At 40.2% G+C, this 19794-nt stretch overlaps 1 protein-coding gene across 1 annotated transcript; it reads left to right on the top strand.

Moving 5' to 3' along the window:
- Positions 1-3979: 3979 nt before the first annotated feature.
- Positions 3980-8093, top strand: LOC147317249 (aquaporin-3-like). The gene is made up of 6 exons (XM_086314030.1): positions 3980-4180; positions 6569-6695; positions 6848-6985; positions 7081-7196; positions 7303-7520; positions 7627-8093. Exons 1-6 carry the CDS (start codon positions 4073-4075, stop codon positions 7829-7831), a joined length of 912 nt encoding a protein of 303 aa, XP_086170156.1. The 5' UTR covers positions 3980-4072; the 3' UTR covers positions 7832-8093.
- The last annotated feature ends 11701 nt before the right edge of the window (positions 8094-19794 follow it).

A 19794-nucleotide genomic window follows, 5' to 3' on the forward strand; every position in this document is an offset into this window, starting at 1 on the left:
TGGGCCTACCCTGCAACCCATTTGAGCTATTCTTTAAGAGTTATTCCAAGAACTGCAGCTGGAAGACAGTGTTATTTCCAGGAAAAGCTTTTTCAATTATTGCATGTTGTGACATGTAGGAATACTTACCTGTGTTTGTCTTCTTTGCTCATGTCTCTTTCTCTCTCTCTCTCTGTTTCTTTTATTATATGCATAATTGTATGGTACAGATTAACACTTTAAATAGTGGGTTAGCCAGACTTTATTTTTGCTCAAGGCATACATGCTGTAATATTCTTTTTGCATTTCCCTCTTGCCATAACGTACATATGAGATGTTACAAGATGTTTGATCCCACTGCTTGTATTCAAGTCCCATCAAAATTTTAAAGGGCATTTTGTTCTGACATTTTGCAAGAGATACATTCTAGACTGCTGGCTCATGTAAAGAGCATATAGTGAGATTAAAGTTTAAAAATTATGATTTATTTATCAAACCACTACAGCTCTGGGTTGACTAAGTAAACACACTTTATTTTAGCATAACATAATTGTCGAACACATGGTAATCAAATACACTTAGCATTGTAAAAAACTATTAGCTATACATAACCAGTTGATGTCAGATTAATAGCTGGACTAAATAAACCAAGAACATTAACATCAATCATCATGCTTCTTGAAAAAAAACCCAAATCTGGCAGCTTGAACAACCATAATTAATGTAAGTACACAGAATTCTTACGTACACATTAATTCTTTTTAACATTAATCTGTTCTATTCAGAGAAATGTGTAGAATTTAAAAATCTGGAAGTTCTTTTTGTGCCTTTTCTACTAATCCACCCACTACTGATTTCAGTGTAAAAACTTCTCATTTCAGCAAGTTAGCTCATGTTTTACTGTCTTGTTTCTGAACTAAGCTCTTCCAAGAAAAGTTGTTTAAAACCATACGGCTCCAAAACGGCCTTCTAAGTAGGGTTTGAGCTGGGAAATTGAAGTGAAAAGATTTAAAAGTAAAAAAACTAAGCCAAAAACTAACCAACAGTAAGTTATGCTTTTTTAAAGCCTACATCTAACTTTATACAAGATATAATCTGTATGTGTAATTCTTTCTGCGAATAGTTTATCTTGTGCCTTTTTCTAAATTTACAGAAAAGGAGCTTTTATAAAGGTCTTGAACAATAACGCCTGTGCCTGCTTATGACTGTCAGTGGCCACTGACATCTAACCAACCATCCACTAAACACTAGAAAATGGGTATAGTAGACAGTGGTGCCAGACAACCCCGTTCCCCATCCTTTTATTGAAATCTGTGCACTAGCACTTGATAGCACCATTTGTGTCAATTTCAGAGGAACCAGAAATCTTATCTGCACTAGTAACTAATTACTGTCACGGTCCCCGTGCCTGCTCGGCTGGCCCTGTGTGGCTACATGTTATGTTTTGTCTTTTCTCTCTCTCCTCTCTCTCTGCTCGCTGCCTGGGCGGAGCTCATTGTGAGCTCCCGGTCTCCACCACCTGTAGGCAATCACCTGTGGCTCCTCACCCTGTTTGCTCCCGCTACTTAAGGCAGTGACTGAGAGCACCTCGCCGCTGGACTATTGAATAACGCTCGTCAGTGCTACTTTAGCCTCAGCCAGTTTTGAGCTCTGTCCGTAAAAGTTCCGTGCTAACCCTTGTTCTCTGTATGCAGATTTCTCGTGTTTTGGTTTGGAGACTCTGGACGCTTTTCCCGACCCCGCTCTGCACCCCTGGGAACCCTGGCCCCCTTCTCCCTCACCTGTATATAGTGCACCTGGAGTGTGTAAATAAACCTGTTTTTCTGAGACTTCAGTCTGCGCCGAGTCCTCCCTGCTCCTCCGTGACAATTACATTTTGTCACTAAACTGTTATTACTTTCATATAAATTTAGACCCAGTTGCGCGGCATTTCCACTACACCAAAATGCCGTTACACTTTCGTGGAAGACCCAACAAACCTGTAAAACTAAAAGCTGCTCTTGATTGCACCACAAAGGTTGTGGCATGACAGTTCATTATTAAATGTTGTGCAATACTATTGTGCAGCATCTATGATTTGATGCCTAACTGGAATGACTCAGACTCATGCCAAAAAGTGCTTTTTCAAAATGTTTTTAGGATGTTGACATGATTGTGAGATTTTAAATGTGTAACTTTTCTGTGCAATAAGTACCCGTATACCTATGCACATTTGCCTAGCAGTCCTCAGTTGAATACATACTATACTACTATACACGGATCCATGCTAATACCGGTATAGTTGTGGTCTTAAGTGGAAATAATCTCACACCTCCACTTAAGCCAGACAAATGAGGTATGATGAATGAACAAAAGAATATGCCAGACAAAATAAGGTGACAGACAGAAAGAGAATGATCTGGTACTGGTTGTAAATAGGTGTGAATTACAGATATGTGTGCATGCTCTTACAAATCCAAAATATGAAAACATGACCATTTATCTAAATGGATATTTTAAGATCCAGTATTTGAAGTCTATACAGTTTAGGCTATGCTCGTTTAAAAAAAATGGAGATTGGTTTGTTAAGATGAATACACAGAAAATAGATGGAGAGGCAACTTGTCTGAGGATCTATGTTGCTTGCGAATATTGAGACAAGTGAGATAGATCTGAATTTTCTTGTAAGACTATCTAATCCTCTCTTGCCCAGTTTTAATGAGCTCATATGAATTATAGCTTCAGTTTCCTGTTTTTAGCTGGCAGGTGTGGTCCTCTGCAGCTGTAGCTCATCTACTTTAAAGTTTCTTGTGCATTCACAGATGCTGTTTTGCATATTCTGGTTGTGATGGGTGAAAATTTGAGTTATTTTTCTTTCCTATTAGTTCAAAACAGATTGTTAGTCTCCTCTAACCTCTGGGATCAATGGGACATTTTCACCCAGTGAACTGACACTTGCTGGCCAACTTTCCTTTTCCAGACCATTCTGTGTAAACCCTGGTGATCGTTCTGTTGGAAATCTCAAGACCGGCCGACATGCCATGAATTACCATACCAGATTAAAAGTCACTTAAATAATGTGTTTCTTCCTTATTTTGATGCTTTGTTTGAACTTCGGCAGATCATCTTCAACATGTCTACATGTCTAAATACACTGAGTTGCGATTGTGTGATTATTTACATTAAAGAACAGTTGCAAAGACATCTCTAGTAAAGTGACCAATGAGCATTTGCACAGGGAAACTGACCAACAGTTGTTTATAATCAGCTGAAAAACCTATGACACTTTTGGAAGGTCAGAGAAGAAGCATGATTGGTAAGTTCTTAGCTGTTGAGCTGGCAGCTAAACTATGGTTAAGTTAGAAGATACAACTAAGTTATGTTTTGCTAAACAATTTTTTTATTGATGAGGGAAATATGTTGAGGATTAAATATTATTCGAAATGTCTTGACGTGTGCTTAATCACTGGGTAAGAAAAATCCCAGAAAGTTGATTCCGTTCATCTGCATGTGGCGTTTTCTGTGGGAGAAACGTTTCATCATTCATTGAACTGAATTCTTCAGTCTCAGCTGACTGCATCTTTTCCCAGCCTTGTAAACAGCACAATTGCACAAGCACCGAAACTAGCACTATTGACTAACAACTGGCCATGAGGTCAATCTTAAGTGACTTCAGGAGAAACCTGCACTCCACTGAAATTGAAGAAGTGTGCACCATGTGCAGATAAATGGAATCAACTTTCTTGGATATCATTTGTAAAGTAGGAAAGAAAGTCATTACCTCATGATATAAATGATCCTGCTCTAATTTGGCACCATCTACAAAAGAGGCAAATTATAGCAAAGAACTGTGTTTATGTCCATTGGTGTATATATGCATGAAAGTTGAAGAGAAAGTGCCTCTGTAAGAAAAAAGGTGAAGGACTGTGAATCAAGACACACAGTGGGGCGTGGTACAGAGGGTGGGTACAAGTTCAGGCTTGCCTCTGTCCCAGCCCAGGTCTATGTATGTATTAAGAGCTCGCCTCAGCTTCACAGGCACTCAGGAGACCCTACAAGCTGTGTGTGCGTTTCTGTGTCATTTCTCAAAGTCATCAACCTGTGACAAGAAGACATGGGCAGACAAAAGGAGTATCTGGGTAAACTGTCCCGCTTCTTCCAGATCCGCAACCTGCTGCTTCGTCAAGCCTTAGCAGAGTGTCTTGGCACGCTCATCCTTGTAGTAAGTGTGTGTGTGTGTGTGTGTAGTTCTGCGTGAGAGAGTAAACATGCACTAACAATTCACTGAGTAATTAATAAATTAATACATGGAAGCACAGTTTTTACTCATGTTTCAAAGGTAACTAACAGAGAACTGAGATAGGATAGGACTGATAGGACCTGGTTAGACTTGGTTAGAGGCAGGTGAGACACGGTATTTATCCAGAGAGGGACTGCTTTTTTTTTGTTTTGTTTTTTAAAGGCTGACATCTGTGTGTATCAACTGATTAGCTGGACAGGAGAATGCAAATGGTCTTTAACAGTCAGATCCTTACCACATTCTTATAAATTACTGTGCCAGTTTTTTCCCCGCATGACGATGCTGCAGGATTTCTTAGTTTTTCCATGATAATCCGATCTCTAATTAGAAATATGACTAAAAAAATGAAACACTGCAATCTCATCAACTCACTGTAAAAAGGAAACTGGCTGGCTCTCTGCTCTTTCTGGCTCTTGGTTAAGTTCATTTAAGATTCTTTTTTTAAAAATACAATAAACAAAGTAAAATTGTAAACAACACATCAACATTAATAAATGATAAAACAAAATAAATGTTTTTTACTATCAGGAATAGGTGGGTCTCTTCTCTCTATTCATTCAGGATGAGGACCAGATGAACGGCCTGATGTGGCTATGTGAAGTCTTAACAGTCATTCGCATAGCCACATCAGGCCCGGAGTGAAAGTCCCAACATTTTATTTGCTTCTGTCGGCTGACACGGCATAAAAACATCTTGACAGGAGCTCAAGGCAGTTTACATATAATGCACCTGGACAAGTGCTTAAAGTGGCCTCGGCTGCTTGAGTCGGTGAAGTTGTAGGTTTATAAAAATTCTCCTTAGATATCAGGCATTAGACGTGGCATATTTCAGTGTTAAATTCGGCGCAATTTGCAATAAATCACATAATGCAAACTTTAGTGAATGGTGTTTGTATTACTGATTGGGTATTTATGAAATAAAATATTTATTTTTATGTCATTTCAAAGTAAAAGCCATTTAGAGCATCACACATTATTTAATAAACAGGAGTAATATGGAAGTCCAAATCTCAATCCGCCTGGGTTTGAGCAGTACATAGTGTCACTACTGATGGCACAGGAGAAGGTGTGGTGCAGTTATTCATCAGGGGATACACGTCAGTAATAACATTATTGGGTAGCTGAAACTGGTATTGTGCAAAAGTCAATCAATCATGAAAATGAATCATATCACAGAAATACATTTGCGAACACAATTTTACAGGCATAAATAATATTTTTGCACAGATAAAGTGATTCCCTAAGAGCTGAAATCTTGTCATATCTGAGCATGTGGGCAGTGTATAGGGCTGTTTGATATAACGATATATATTGGATGACGATATAAAAACGTCTATCGTTTCATTTTACACTATTGTTTGTTTCATGGTGTCGCAAAATAAACTGTTTACGGCAATATTTTTTCATCGTTTTTATGGTCACTGTAGTGGCTATATTAATTTCTTAAAGTTCTCTGTTTCTCTTATATTTTATATAACCACACTACGGAAGGACAAGCGCCTGTTTTTATGCGTTGTGGTTAGCAACAACGACGGTAACAGCATTGCGTCCGCTTGTTTATGTTCCACATAAACCTTTCACAATAAAGCTCAAGATCCTGTTGAGACTTTTCAAAATAAACTGAATCACGTGAAAGAGCAGATTATTTACGGATGAGAATTAAAAAAGAGCCGCCAGGTGCTAAAAAAATAAACCTTAGACTCAAACGTTAGAACAGGCTTTTCCCCGCAGCACGCCGTGTAATAAATACTCACAAAGAAAACGGCGGACTTTACAACTTATGTCTAAAAATGTATAGTTTCATGCATCGGTTAAAACACTCGACTCCAGCTACATGACACGCAGCAGGAAACACTTCCCGCAAGACGAGCTGCCCGAGATTCACCGAATTTACAGAAAATGTTACATTTTTGTGATTTATATCATTATCGGGATAGAATTCTTATATCGGGAAATGAGATTTTGGTCATATCGCACAGCCCTGGCAGTGTATGTTAAATAGAGGACAAAATAAGTGACAGGCCTAAAAATCCGTAGCCGGCACATGAGAAAGGGTCTAAGTGTAAGGGTGGAAGCGTAGGTAGGCACCGATGTGGATGTCTACAGCCATCTGTAAAATACTGTCCAGGCTCTGTCATGGTTTGGGGCTGCAAGCCTTTGGTTCCTGGGATCTTGTCAAACCTATGATTATATAACTGTCAATATATCAGTATATCAACTGTTTCAACAACAGAAACAACCATAATGTTGTGTACTTTGTTGTGTAACTTACTAGGATCCAGCTGAACTTGCTTTTCTACTCTTTCTTCAGATGTTTGGCTGTGGTGCTGTGGCCCAGCGGGTGTTGAGCGGTGGTTCCCATGGCTTGTTCCTTACTGTCAACTTTGCCTTTGGCTTTGCTGCCATGTTAGGCATCTTGGTCTGTGGCCAAGTGTCAGGTAATCAATCAGATTTATGGAAGTGTATGATATAATCAGCTATGGGTGTGCGTGTGTGTGTTTGTGTGTGTGGCTTTACTTTAGGCAAGGCTGTAATTTTGTGTGATTATGGACTGCACACACTGACATAATGTCAACATCTGCATTTGCAGGCGGCCATCTCAACCCAGCAGTAACTTTTGCCTTGTGTCTGCTTGGAAGAGAGCGCTGGAGAAAGTTTCCCATGTACTTCCTCTTTCAGACAATTGGTGCTTTTTTTGGTGCCGCTATTATTTTTGGCATGTACTATGGTAAGTGAAGACTTCCAGTGGTGAGTCAGAATTATCTTGTTTTTTTTTAAGAAAAAAAAAATCCATGGTACATTTCATTGTTTGTATCCCTCTAGATGCTCTGTTGCTCCGTCCTGGAAGTTTTAATTTTACTAGCATTAACAACACGGCTGGCATATTTTCAACTTACCCTGCGAGGCATCTCACACTTGTCAATGGTTTCTTTGATCAGGTGCTCTTTTGAAACTCAAACATGTATCATACACATAATTTCAACTCTGAAATAATAAATGATATATCCCATTATTCCTTCTTACTTGTACCCCTCCTCAACACAGATTATTGGCACAACAGCGCTCATAGTTTGTGTTCTGGCCATTGTGGATCCTTACAACAACCCTATCCCCCAAGGGCTGGAAGCCTTCACTGTGGGATTTGTGGTTCTTGTCATTGGATTGTCCATGGGCTTTAATTCTGGCTATGCAGTCAATCCTGCCAGAGACTTTGGACCACGTCTTTTCACCTCTATGTCTGGGTGGGGGGGTGCTGTTTTCACGTAAGTAGACAGATTTTATGCATTTTTCCTTCACATTGCCCTTCCACTGCTCTCTGTTTGTTAACCCTTTTTATCTGGCAATAAGTGTGATCCTGTCTGCCCGCAGGGCTAGAGACTGCTGGTTCCTGGTCCCTATTTTTGCCCCATTCCTTGGTTCCATTCTTGGCGTAGTGATTTACCAGTTGATGGTTGGTTTCCACGCAGAGGGAGAAGCACGTGACAAGAAACAGGGGACAGTCCAGGAGAACCTCCAACTTGCCAATGTTGCTTCCTCAAACAACTCTAAAGAGGCTACCAAAGAAATTTACTGAGGGTCTTGCAGAAATACAGCTAGTCACTGCATTTGGGAATGCACAGTATAACAGCAGCATGTTTATTTCCTGCCATTTTTCTCAAGCTATCTCTGTCTGTTTGGATTTTTCCCCAGATAGTTATCAGGTCTTGTTACTGTATCGGAGTTTTGAAAAATGACTGTGTAAGTAGAAAAGCAAATTCAGAAACACAGAATTACATTAATTCTTTTATGAGATGATTTTGTATTTGATTCTCTATAAAACTTCAGTTTTTACACTACTTTATGTTTAATGTTTTTTTTAAGATAGGTAGTGTATGCATATATATATATATATATATATATATATATATATATATATATATATATATATATATATATATATTCAGACAGACCTTTCTCTATTAGTTTCTGTGCTTTTTTGTGCTTTTTTTTTTGCCTATTTCAATGTTAATCTGCTTGAAAATAGTAAAGTATATTTCGTTTAAAGTTCATAACAGCCAGCAACATATTTTAGTGCAGACTGTGTTAGCTGTGTTCTCAGGTGTTGACAGATTGTGGTGAGATTATAATCTGCCACTGCCACCTTTTCTCTGAAACCAGCTAGAGCTGCTATGATTTTAAAACTGAACTTTTTTCCCTGAAAAAATGATTTTAATGTCATTCAACACTATCAAGTACTTTTAATTTCATGCTTGAAACAACATTTATGTTCTATGTGCAGAAACATATTCCATATGGTTTTTAATATCTTATATGTGGGTGTATTCACTGAGGTGTACCAGATTGGAGAGTGAATATTTTGTAAGTAGGATAAGGGGAAAAACTTTTGCATTTATAAAATAAAGTTCTGTTTTGTTTTTTTAGTGCTGTTTACTGTTGGTTGTGCAGCTTGACACTGCTTTCTCATGTTTGTCACAAATGGATAAAGGTCACTCTTTCGAGGATGCCAATGTTCACATTTTGGACAGAGAGGACAGATGGTTTGAAAGAGGAGTGAAAGAAGCCATCTATGTCCACTGTGAGCGACCATCTTTGAACAGAGGCGGTGGTTTACGACACCAACTGTCTGCCATCTATAATCCAGTTTTGAGTTCCCTCCCCAGACGCCTTAACGCCCACTCACATCCTGGGCCATCTGACCTCAGGAATTCGCATGATAAGGTGGGGCCAGGTTTCACAATGAGCTCACCCGAAACCCTGGCTGATTGGGACCCACACCCAGTTTCACACCTTGGCTCAGGCGATTAGAGGATCATCAGGGGGTCCTTTTGTCCCTCTGTGGGGGGATACTCCCACTAGGTTTAAATATGGGACTCCCCACCATTTGACCTTAGAACTTAAGAAGCTTCTCGGATGAGAGGTGAAACGTCTTCAAGCAACTTAAAGAAGTCCAGACGCTTTTCTTTGCAAGCTCCTTTGACTGGTACAACTGCGATTACAGGGTGACAGTTTTGAATCAAAATCTGGAAAATAATGTTACTAAAGCTTTGAAATGTAATATGATCTAGTATTACACCCTTTGGATCCCTTTGGACTCGCCCCTACTTGTTAAAGGTGTCACTGAAATTAGGACGGCTGCTGACACCGAGACGCTTAATTTGAACATCGCATCAGATGAAGCTTATCTGCATATGTTTAATGTACCTGCTGTAGCTTTACTGCATATTTTCGCGGTGTAAAACAAAAAACGGTGGATGTGAGCTTTTACAACGTTCGTTTTTCTTCATGTTGGAGCTTGTTGAACCGGTGGCTTGATGAAAGACTTACGCAAGCTTTTTGCCAGTAAAGATTTTAAGGGTGATTACTCGAACAAGAGTTGCCGTTTTGGCCCATTTTGTTTCCACTCACCCACCTCTTTGCCTCTAGCTGTGTGTGTGTGCACGAGCTCATCGTTAAACAATGACATCATCTTCACTGCTGTTGCTGCGACTGGGACTGAGGGCTGCCTGGACCCAGTGATGTCATACTTGTTATTCACACGTGTGCTCCTAGATACGTTTGCACTGCAGATCTATTTTTAGTCAAAAATGTGGGTGACAAGTGAGCGCAAGAGATTCTCGAAAATGTCTTTTCAATCTTGTTTTAATTACAACATTTGTACAAAACAAGTCAGAAAATAAATCAAATGCTTGTAATAGCATATGAATACTCAGTTATTTGCTATCTTTGTTTTTCTTATTCTTTGCCTTTTAAGAATTTGCATTTACTTGCCATTTATCAACAAGATATGTGGATACCCAGTTTTTATCCAAGTGTAAGGGAGAGAAAATGAGGGCAAATCTGTTCTTGCAGAGAAAGTATTCTGGCTGTCAGTGTGATCCAGTGGGTTCGTCCATTTACTTTCAACAGGTCTTAGCATGCTAAGGCCTGTTGAAAGTAGCATGTCACCCTGCATGCTTAGCATGCTAAGGCCTGTTGAAAGTAAATGGACGAACCCACTGGATCACACTGACAGCCAGAATACTTTCAGAACAGATTTGCCCTCATTTTCTCGCCTGCAGGTCACCCTGCATGCTTAGCATGCTAAGGCCTGTTGAAAGTAAATGGACGAACCCACTGGATCACACTGACAGCCACCCTGCAAGTGCACCTGCACCTGCAAGTGCACCTGTAATCTCGTCCAAACATGCAGGGTCACCCTGCATGTTTGGACGAGATTACCCTGGAAAGTCCCTCTTAAACACGAATACAGTTTTCTGTCCACCAACGCTGTTCGTACCATGTCATTTTTTCCCTCTTTCATGCTTAATGCTTAGCATGCAGGTCACCGTCACCCTGCATGCAGGTCACCCTTGCATGCACCCGTGCATGCTAAGCATGCTTAGCATGCGGACCTGCAGGTCACCCTGCATGCTTATAAAAATATAAAAATATTTATATTAACAATGGATTACATTACAATAAAGAAATGGAAATGTGTCTATCTGCACTTCCCTTTCAGTGTCAATTCCCATTATATGAAGCAATTGGAGAAACAGGTTTAAACACACTTCACTCCCTGTTTAGCACTAAATGGGAACATGAAAAGGTTACAGTTAGTTGGCCAACATATTCAAGTATTTACCAACTTGAATGATATTAGTACCTAGGATGAGGTAGATCCCAACCTGATTCCAGACAGGATGCTAAACTAATAATTGAAGAACATGAAATAAATGCTTCAAATTTCAGCAAAGGTACTGTAGTAAAACTGAAAAACAGTGTATTAGAATGAATAACAACTAATACAAGTGCAATAGGTCTTATCTATTCTAGTACATACAGCACTTTTTGCACTTTTTAAACTGTTTAAGTTTAGTGGCAGCAGGATATACGTGACTTGAAAAAACCACATGGTCCTTTAAAACTGTGATACAAACAGCACTTACCAACATTGTGACTGTGCACACATGCTTTCCATCATAAAGTGGCTCGCTAGTTATAGTTTGCGTCCAGGTGGATTCAATAAAACCGTTATATGCATAAACTGTATTTGTTATGCAACTGCATGAGAATTCATTTGGTTCATATTTCATAGGCATGTACACATACAAATTAGTGTTGCTGTATAGACCATGCTGCTATTTTCTTTTTTCCAGAAAAGACCATGCTGCTATTTTCTTTTTTCCACTTCTGTATAATAGGTGTTTAATACCTGGAACCTGAGGGGACATGATGTTATAAATATGAAACTTTAAACATGCCCCGACTGAAAGTTTCTTTTGTTTTTATTATGAGAGAGCACACTCCTGAGAGTCTGTCGCTACATGCAGCATCGGTTAGATAACAAAGCATGTGCGTCTCTGCTTGTTAAGTGGTGGAACAGAAACAAAAAAACCCATTTACTTTCTGCATTTTTTTTGGGTGGGCTGAGCCCATTCCTTTACACAGATTCCTAAAAGCTTGATCTGGTTTGCTTAATCCATCATTAATACAAGCTTCAACAACGTACTCGGGGTGGTGCACAACTGATAGAAAGTAGGAATAGCCCAGTTGTCAAACACACCCTCCCAACTGTGCAGCTTACATATGCTATGTTGCTAAGGGCAGAAAGATTATTATTTAATAATCGTATATAAGTATATATGAGTCATAATTCTACCTAGTGATTCACAGCTCAACTTTATTCATGCAGTATACATTTTTTAATGAACTGAGTTTTAGCTGTAAATATTTCTCAGTTATTTCAGACTCCACTGCCTTTACTAAAAAGTTTTGATGGGAAGACATGCTGGGAAGATGGAAAATCCATGAAAACTCGTTGATGTCAACTACAGAACAATATATTTTTCAACAAGTGTCTTATCGAGTATTTCAATAGGGGCATTTAAATGATGTTGTGCAAAGTAAAATTATAGCACTGCAAATGGGGAAGGAGAGCAGAGAATAACATCGGGACTTTTGATATTAGCTAAAGGCCTGAAAGACGAAGTTCTGATGGTGAGGAGTTTGTGCTTTTAAAAAGACTTAAACCTTATTATCAGTTATGTTTAAAATGTGTAATCATATGTAATATGAGTGCATGAAAAAGCTGGACCACTGGAAATGATTGATAAATAATTAATTCTATAAATGAATGTTCTTGTTTTGTACAGTGGCCCTGTCTACTCAGTTTGTGAGGACCCGTGGTTATTGGGGTTCTCTCTCTCTTTTTCCATGCTTATAGACATACAAGCTCAAACAGTTCTCAGCTAATATGAGATTATAGCTTAAGTTCAAATAAATGTGTGCAGTTGCTGTCCATGGTGCTGATCAAAAGCTGAAATGGTGTTACTGACATTTCTTATTCTGTGTGTGTGTGTGTGTGTGTGTGTGTGTGTGTGTGTGTGTGTGTGTGTGCGTGCTCCTCCTACACACACACACAAACACACACAGACACACACTCACTCACACACACACAGAGTGTTTGCTTTGGTACTATGTTGTGTTAAGGTTCTAAAAATTTTTTGCCCCAGGGTATATCGCAACGCTGTTAGCAAAAGGGAGCGATAGAGTCCTTTATTTAACATACGTACCAGTTAATGTATGTTGATGTTTGTCTATGTAAGGGACTTGAATGAACAATTAGTGTAAAGTTTTTACCTCTTTCAGTATAAATACATTTACTTTTCCACCAGTAGATGGCAACAGGTGTATAGAAAACAAAGCAAAGGTTTTTTTGTGTTTGTAGAGAAGGTTCAGCAATGTTTTAATTTAAAGTGTCTGAGTGTTTTTGAGAGAAATCTCATGGGATTCAATATATATGTGGTGTGGAATAAATGATGCATTCCATGCATGTACTAATTGGCTGAAGGTTTGGAGGCTTTTACTAAGCTTTATGTATCTGGTCCTGTGAAAACATCAAAGTGCCTTATTAATTTTCAGTGTGTTTAGAAAGCACTTTTAAAATGACATAGAGTGATAAGTGTGTGGTTTAACTTTGACCCAGTGTTTTGTGTTTTTGGACATTTGTGATCTTATTAATGAATTGTTTCGGCTTTGAGCAATTGACTTGTTTGTAGATTCTATTAATTATCTTTGCTTTCTTTGTCTTATTACATTTTTTTCATTTCCTGTTAATCCTCTACTATGTTATTTGAGATTTCCAGTAAAAAAAAAAAAACAGGTTGACCAAAGTTCTTGTTCCCTTAGTCTTGTCTCTGTACTTCTTCCATTAGTATCTTCTGTCATGGTTTTGGGACATTTGAACCAGCATTTCAGAGTTTTCTTCTGTTTTTGTTGATTGTTATGTATTATTATTTAAGGTTCATTAGTTAGTCTTGAGTTTATTCTATGTTCTGAGTTCCTTGTATCCACTGTTTAGTTTCTTGTCTGTTAGAGTCCCCTTGTATCTTGGTGTCTCCTCTGTGCTGTCAGAATATGTCTGTCGTGTCATCTGTGTTTACGTCTCTTGCTTCCTCGTTCTCGGACCCCAGTCATGCCTTTCTGCTTCCCTCCTTGTTTGTCCTGTTTGTCATGTGTATTCATCTATGTCTCCCCAGCCCGTAATGTCACTCTTCTTACTTGTCCCTCTCTGTTTCTCTCTCCCCCTTTTCCTTTTTCTTCTGTGATTTCCATCTTTCCCTTTTTTTGTCTCCTTCCTTTGTTTTCCTAGTCAATCCTGTTCTCATGTGCTTTCCTCCTTCCTTCCTTGCCATGTGTCTAACAGTGTATTTTAGTTTGAGTCGTGGTGTTTCCAGTTTTATTTTGACAGTCTCTTCTCTTGTGTTCCCGTTTTGCTTCCCCTATGTCCTTGTTTCTATTCGTTCCAGCTGTGTTTCCATGTGTTTCCACTCCCCTCGTCACCCCTCTATGTATTTAGTGTGTGCGTTTTCTATTATTCATGTTGGGTTGCCTGTTTACCTTGTATCATGTTCCAGGTATTCGTGGCTCTCAGGTACAGGTTTTCATTTCTAGTTTTAGTTTACCCAGTTTAGGTGATTGCTTTGCCTTGGACGGCCTTTGCCCTTCGTTTTGTATTTTTTCACCAGCCTTATTAAATGGCTCACCTTCCGTTAAAATTAAATTTTGTTCCATGTGTCTGTTTTTACGCTCCATCCCTCTAACTCCACACAGTCTGCAGCGTCAGACTGTGACATCTCCAATGATAAGTCTGCCATATTATGTCTCCATTCTTGTTTACCTTCACTCTCCCCAGCCCATCTTGTGTTTCTCTCTCTGTGTCTGTCTCTTGGCTCTTTCTGCCATGTGTTCATTTTTCTCTTCCTGCATCAAGTCGGTGTCTAGAGTCCGGGTCTCGATTGTCCATTCTTCCTTTGTGTTTCCTGATCTTAGCGTTATTCTCATTTTGGGTTCCAGTGAGTTTGTGTTTGTAATTTTCCTTTTGTATTTATGTTTTGTTTATTTCCACCTCCTGGGCCCTATTTCAGGAAGCCGGTTTAGAAAACTTAGAGTGAAAAACGATACTCAGGGTTGAGTAACCCCGAACTGTCCAACTCGGAATATTCGGTTTCAGAAAGGCTGATAACAATTAGTTCAATCAACGCGGAGTTGCTTTAACCCCAAGTGAAGCGCGCGCACGAGGATACATAAAGCCCTGATAAGCGGAGCACAGAGTAAGCGAGTCACCATGGAGACGGAGGGAAAGAAGGCGCGGTCAATGTATTTTACAGCGCTTGAGGCCGAAATTCTGATGGCAGCATATGCCGATAACATGCAAATTTTGCAGAAAAAAAGGTAACACAGCCTCAGCTGCAAAAGAAAGGGAGCATGCATGGCAAAACAAAGCCGACAGAGTCAATGCGTGAGTGTTAATATAAACATTGATCTAGGGATTTCCACCCATTTAACACGTTATTTTATCATATGTTATTTTATTTGTTATTTTATACATTTTATGTTGTGATGTGATGTGAGCGCAGGTGGAACCCAACAGGCCCCAAACGTTCCTGGCAGCAAGTAAAAATGAAATATAAAAATATAGTCCAAACAGGTAAGGTGTAATTGTATTATGAGCCATAGTGCTTGGTCTGTTTGTCCGATGTAAATCGATTGCAGTTAGAGGCTACATTAATTTTCTTTCTGTAAGCACTTATTGAAATTATCTGAGCACATTACAAGTACATATTTGCTTACTCTGTATGCTCAAATGTGACCTGTTATAGCCAACAGAAAAAAAGCGGAGGCCCGAAAAACAGGTGGGGGTCCTCTACCACCACCACTCACAGAGGCTGAGCAGTTGGCCCTCAGCCAAAACAGTGGGCGCCCTGTGGCCGAAGGCATCTCTGTGGGGACATCCTCTGAGTCAATAACCCCGCAAGACACAAGTGCCTACATAGTGGGTAAATGCAAAATAATACATGATGTGCGTACATCCTTTCTTCACAGTCACCTTTGCAGTGCTGCTCATTCATTTGATAAACTCTTCACCATAATGAATTTGTTTGTAGTGAAGTTATTTTCCTACTGATTTTGCCTTCCCTCAGTCTTGGTTGTCTTTGAGAGCATAATGACAATGAAGTGTAAGGTGATTGGTATGTTTGTTAATTGCCATTTGGTCCCTTGTAAGTTATAAGTGACCTGTATAAACCTCATATTCTATCAGTTGATGGTGATGGTGTACTGCATCTGGTGCAGCCTCCTGTTGAGCCAGACCAACATGCAGTTGTGAGTAATACTCCACAGATTATATGAGTTTACAGTAGAACAGCAATGTTGTTTATTTCTTTACTGCAGGAAAATAATGAAGAAACATTGACAGCTGTTACAGAGGAGGAAGCAACAGAGACACTTTATGAGGTTTACATCTTTTAATACTTTGTGTACAGGAAATACAGGCGACCAATAAAGCCAGTTGAACAGAAAATCTGTTTATTCGTCTTTCAACATGTTGAGGTGATGGGTCAAAAGAAATGATTGTGACATATGGTGTCTCTGACTGCGCTTCCATCTTGTATGTCCGTGGGAGGGTCAGGATGTTCATGGTTTGGATCACTGCTGATGTTTGGTTCAGAAGGACAGTGTTCTCCTCTAATTGTGGCAATGTTGTGAAGAATCACACATGCCACAATAATGTCACATGCCCTTTCTGGGGTGACCCTGAGTCTTTGCAGGCACTGGAACCGGGCCTTAAGCATTCCGATAGTCATTTCAATTCTGGCTCTTGTCCTGCAATTAGCCAGATTATATCGCTGCTGTGGGCCCGGTTCAGGGTCAGGGTAAGGGGTAAGCAAATAGGGTAAACATGGATACCCCCTATCACCAAGCAAGTAGCCAGTGAACTCTCCTAAGACAGAAGGATACACTTCAGTTCAAATGTCCCTGTAGCAATTGGTCTTTATATATTTTAAAGTATTTTCAACTCACCATGTCCAAATTTTGTGCTCAGTGTACATTCACGGAATATTTGTGAGTCATGGACAGAGCCTGGCCACTTGGCTTCCACATTTGTGATAATGTTGGCAGCATCACATATGATCTTCACAGTGCAGAGAACACAAATTAGCATCCATTACTATAATGAAATAATTTGTTAGTTTGAAATGCTACAGGGAACTATGTACCTGTACATTAATGCTGTGGAAAGACTTCCTGTTCACATAGTCTCCTTCATTTACTGAAGGAGCAATGATTGGAATGTGAGTGCCATCTATACAGCCAATCACGCCTGGGAACCCTGAAAATAAATGTAAAATTTAAGTAGTAGTTCAAGTATCACCACATCATATATTAAGTTTTGTTCATCCTGATACCTGCGATTTTGTGGCATCCCTCTTTGATAAATCTTGTGGGTCTATGACCGGGGAACACCACAAACCAGTACAGGAGACGTTTCAGTGCAACTGTAACATTCCTGACTGCCCGACAGACGGTAGCCTTGGAAGCGTGCTCAGCGTCACCAATATTATACAGAAAGCTCCCGTTTGCAAAAAACCGAAGTGCAATACAAATAATATGTAATGAACTGAGAGCATGTCCGCGATGTGTCACATGCGTAATATATGGCCTGAGGATGTTATCCAAATAACTTATAGATTGTGCTGAGAAACGGTAACGTTCACACAGAAAATCATCAGGAAATGATAAAATGTCCAAACGCGCTCTGATCACTCTCTCCCGGCGGAGAGCTCTGCGGAGAATTTGGGCTTCACGATCTACTGGCTCTTCAAGGACGGGGCACGCCATGTCCGACACTTCCTACTGTCAGGTTTCCGACAAAGGGGCGGAGACAGTCAGGGTTAGTTGTAGTAAACCTGCTAGGGGGCAGGTTAGCTTCACGGAGTGTGTCGTCATAGTGACTCACTCAGGCTTCAGCTGAACTCGCTTTGTGAAACCGAAAAACCAGAGTTTTCGTTAACTCAGGGTATACTTAGTCAGACTTTGCACTAAACCGGCTTCCTGAAACAGGGCCCTAGTCTCCAGCCACATAAAGGCTCACTTTCAGTTTACCTGCATGTCTGTGTTTAGGTTCTCACACTCAACTTCATGAAACTTGACACCATGTGTGTGAGTGATAGACATAATTTTAAAAAGCCTTTACAGAGAAATATTTTGGAGCACTCAAAGTTGTACCATGTGAATAAAATCTATTTGAAATTCGTGCTTTTATGCTTTGCACATCATCTGACTAACTTTGACATGTTTATGGGTATGCATTCTTTTTAATCTAAAACCTTCACTGTAACATAAAACAAAAGTTACTGGTGGGTTAGTTTACAACGGTTACTCTCTGTTTAGTGATGCAATAGCAACACTAAACAGAGAGTAACTTTTGCACAGAGTGGTTGGAAACTGCATGAAGCCACAAACACAGAAAGAGGTCAACTGTAAAAATAAAAATTACGTGTAAGACATCAGGTAGTACATCCGGTTGGCAAATGTTTATTTTCTTTGAGTTGTTTTGTCTGCATAGACTTTGTTTTTGATCCCAAGCAATGGTGAATTCCCTTAATCTGCAGAATTCATGGGTCCTCTTCTTGTAACTCCACATTCAGGCATTACCCAGATAGATACTCATTTCAAAGTCCAAAGTGATAATGAAAGCCACCAAGATATCTGTAAGGGCCACTCATTTAGTTGGGAATTGAGAACTAATAGAAAAAAAAGTTCCCAGTGGTTCAGTTCCTTAACCTATTGATACCATTTAATGGTTCTTGCACTTCAGCTATAATCTGCTGCTTTCAGTTTGAGGAGGAAAAATAGCACAATGTAGAGTGTGGATATGGGCATTAATTTGCATGGCACAAAAGGACAAGATAAATGGAAAAGTGGAAAACTGAAACAATGACATTATGCTGCTAAAACAACTTTGATTCCTTGCAAAGACAGCATGCTAACACTTAGCTAACCAAGAACCCAGAGAGAAACCCGAGTAAACGGCGAGCCTTGCAGCCAGAACCTTAGCTTCAATAGGTAGTAAGCTGCAGGCTGCAACCTCCATTACAAATGACAAGATGGAGCGGCCTTTTCCAGACACCTGACCGCTTACTGACCGCTCCGCTCAGATTAGGCACCTTTTTAGTTGTTTACTTATTTATTGCTTTGTTTACTTCTTAAAATCTTCCAGTTTTATAGTCTACTACAGCAGCTCACTCAACATCGATAACAAGGTTGCAGATGTAATCTTGGACATTTGGACACACTGGCGTTCGTACAATCGCTGGAGAACAAGCTTAATGACCTAAGGGCAAGCGTCATCTTCCGACGAGACATGAGGGACTGCAACATTGTGTGCATCATTGAGACATGGCTGACCCCCACCGTCCTGTAAGTCCGTTGGATTCATTCTCTGTGAGCGAGAACAAGTCAAACAAACACCAAAAGGTGGAGGAGTGTGTCCCATGGTAAACAGAAAGTGGTGTGACGCCAGGAGCATTTCTACTCTCACCAGTGGCTTCTCGTCCCATCTGGAATACCTAAGCATTAAGTGTCGTCCTTTTTACCTGACCAGTGAGTTCACCTTGGTAATTGCCACGGTTGTCTACATCCCACCCCAAAGCTATGCTACAGGACATGCTCAACGACTTAGATTGGGGCATGTTCAGAGCATGCACAGCTGACATCAACAAGTTTACGGAAGTAGCAGTAAGCTTCGTTAGCATGCTAGCGGAGGAGATCATCCCCACTGCGAGAGTCGTGGCGTTCCCAAATCAGAAACAATGGGTGGACAGATCAATCTGCGCTGCAGTGAACGCCGGGACCGGCACTGCCGATATGAGTGCCTACAAAGTGCCTACTATCGGTGATAATGAAGTTGTTCGAGAGGATGTTGAAGCACATCATCTCCTCCTCCATCCCAAACACCACAGATCCACTCCAGTTAACCTACCGACCCAACAGATCCACAGGGGACGCCATCGCCCATGTCCTGCACACCACTCAGCCACGTGGACAGGAAACAGGGTAACTATATGAGGCTGCTGTTTGTTGATTGCAGTGTTCAACACAATAGTACCTGGTAGACTGTTCACAAAGCTGAGGGATCTAGGACTCAACAGCCATCTGTGTGCATGGGTGTTGGACTTCCTCACTGGCACAACTTAGGTGGTGAGGGTATAGGTG

This window comes from Aulonocara sp. 'chitande type north' Nkhata Bay, linkage group LG12 (assembly GCF_057382095.1).
Source record: "Aulonocara sp. 'chitande type north' Nkhata Bay isolate Kocher_YH1m ecotype deep benthic linkage group LG12, A_spYH_male_GT1.1, whole genome shotgun sequence".
Taxonomy (NCBI): domain Eukaryota; kingdom Metazoa; phylum Chordata; class Actinopteri; order Cichliformes; family Cichlidae; genus Aulonocara; species Aulonocara sp. 'chitande type north' Nkhata Bay.

Excerpts from the sequence above, each read along its gene's own strand:
- LOC147317249 (XM_086314030.1), top strand. The coding sequence starts at position 4,073 with ATGGGCAGACAAAAGGAGTATCTGGGTAAACTGTCCCGCTTCTTCCAG. Across the intron at positions 7,197-7,302 it reads TCAATGGTTTCTTTGATCAG|ATTATTGGCACAACAGCGCT; the intron begins GTGCTCTTTTGA and ends TCCTCAACACAG. Across the intron at positions 7,521-7,626 it reads TGGGGGGGTGCTGTTTTCAC|GGCTAGAGACTGCTGGTTCC; the intron begins GTAAGTAGACAG and ends GTCTGCCCGCAG.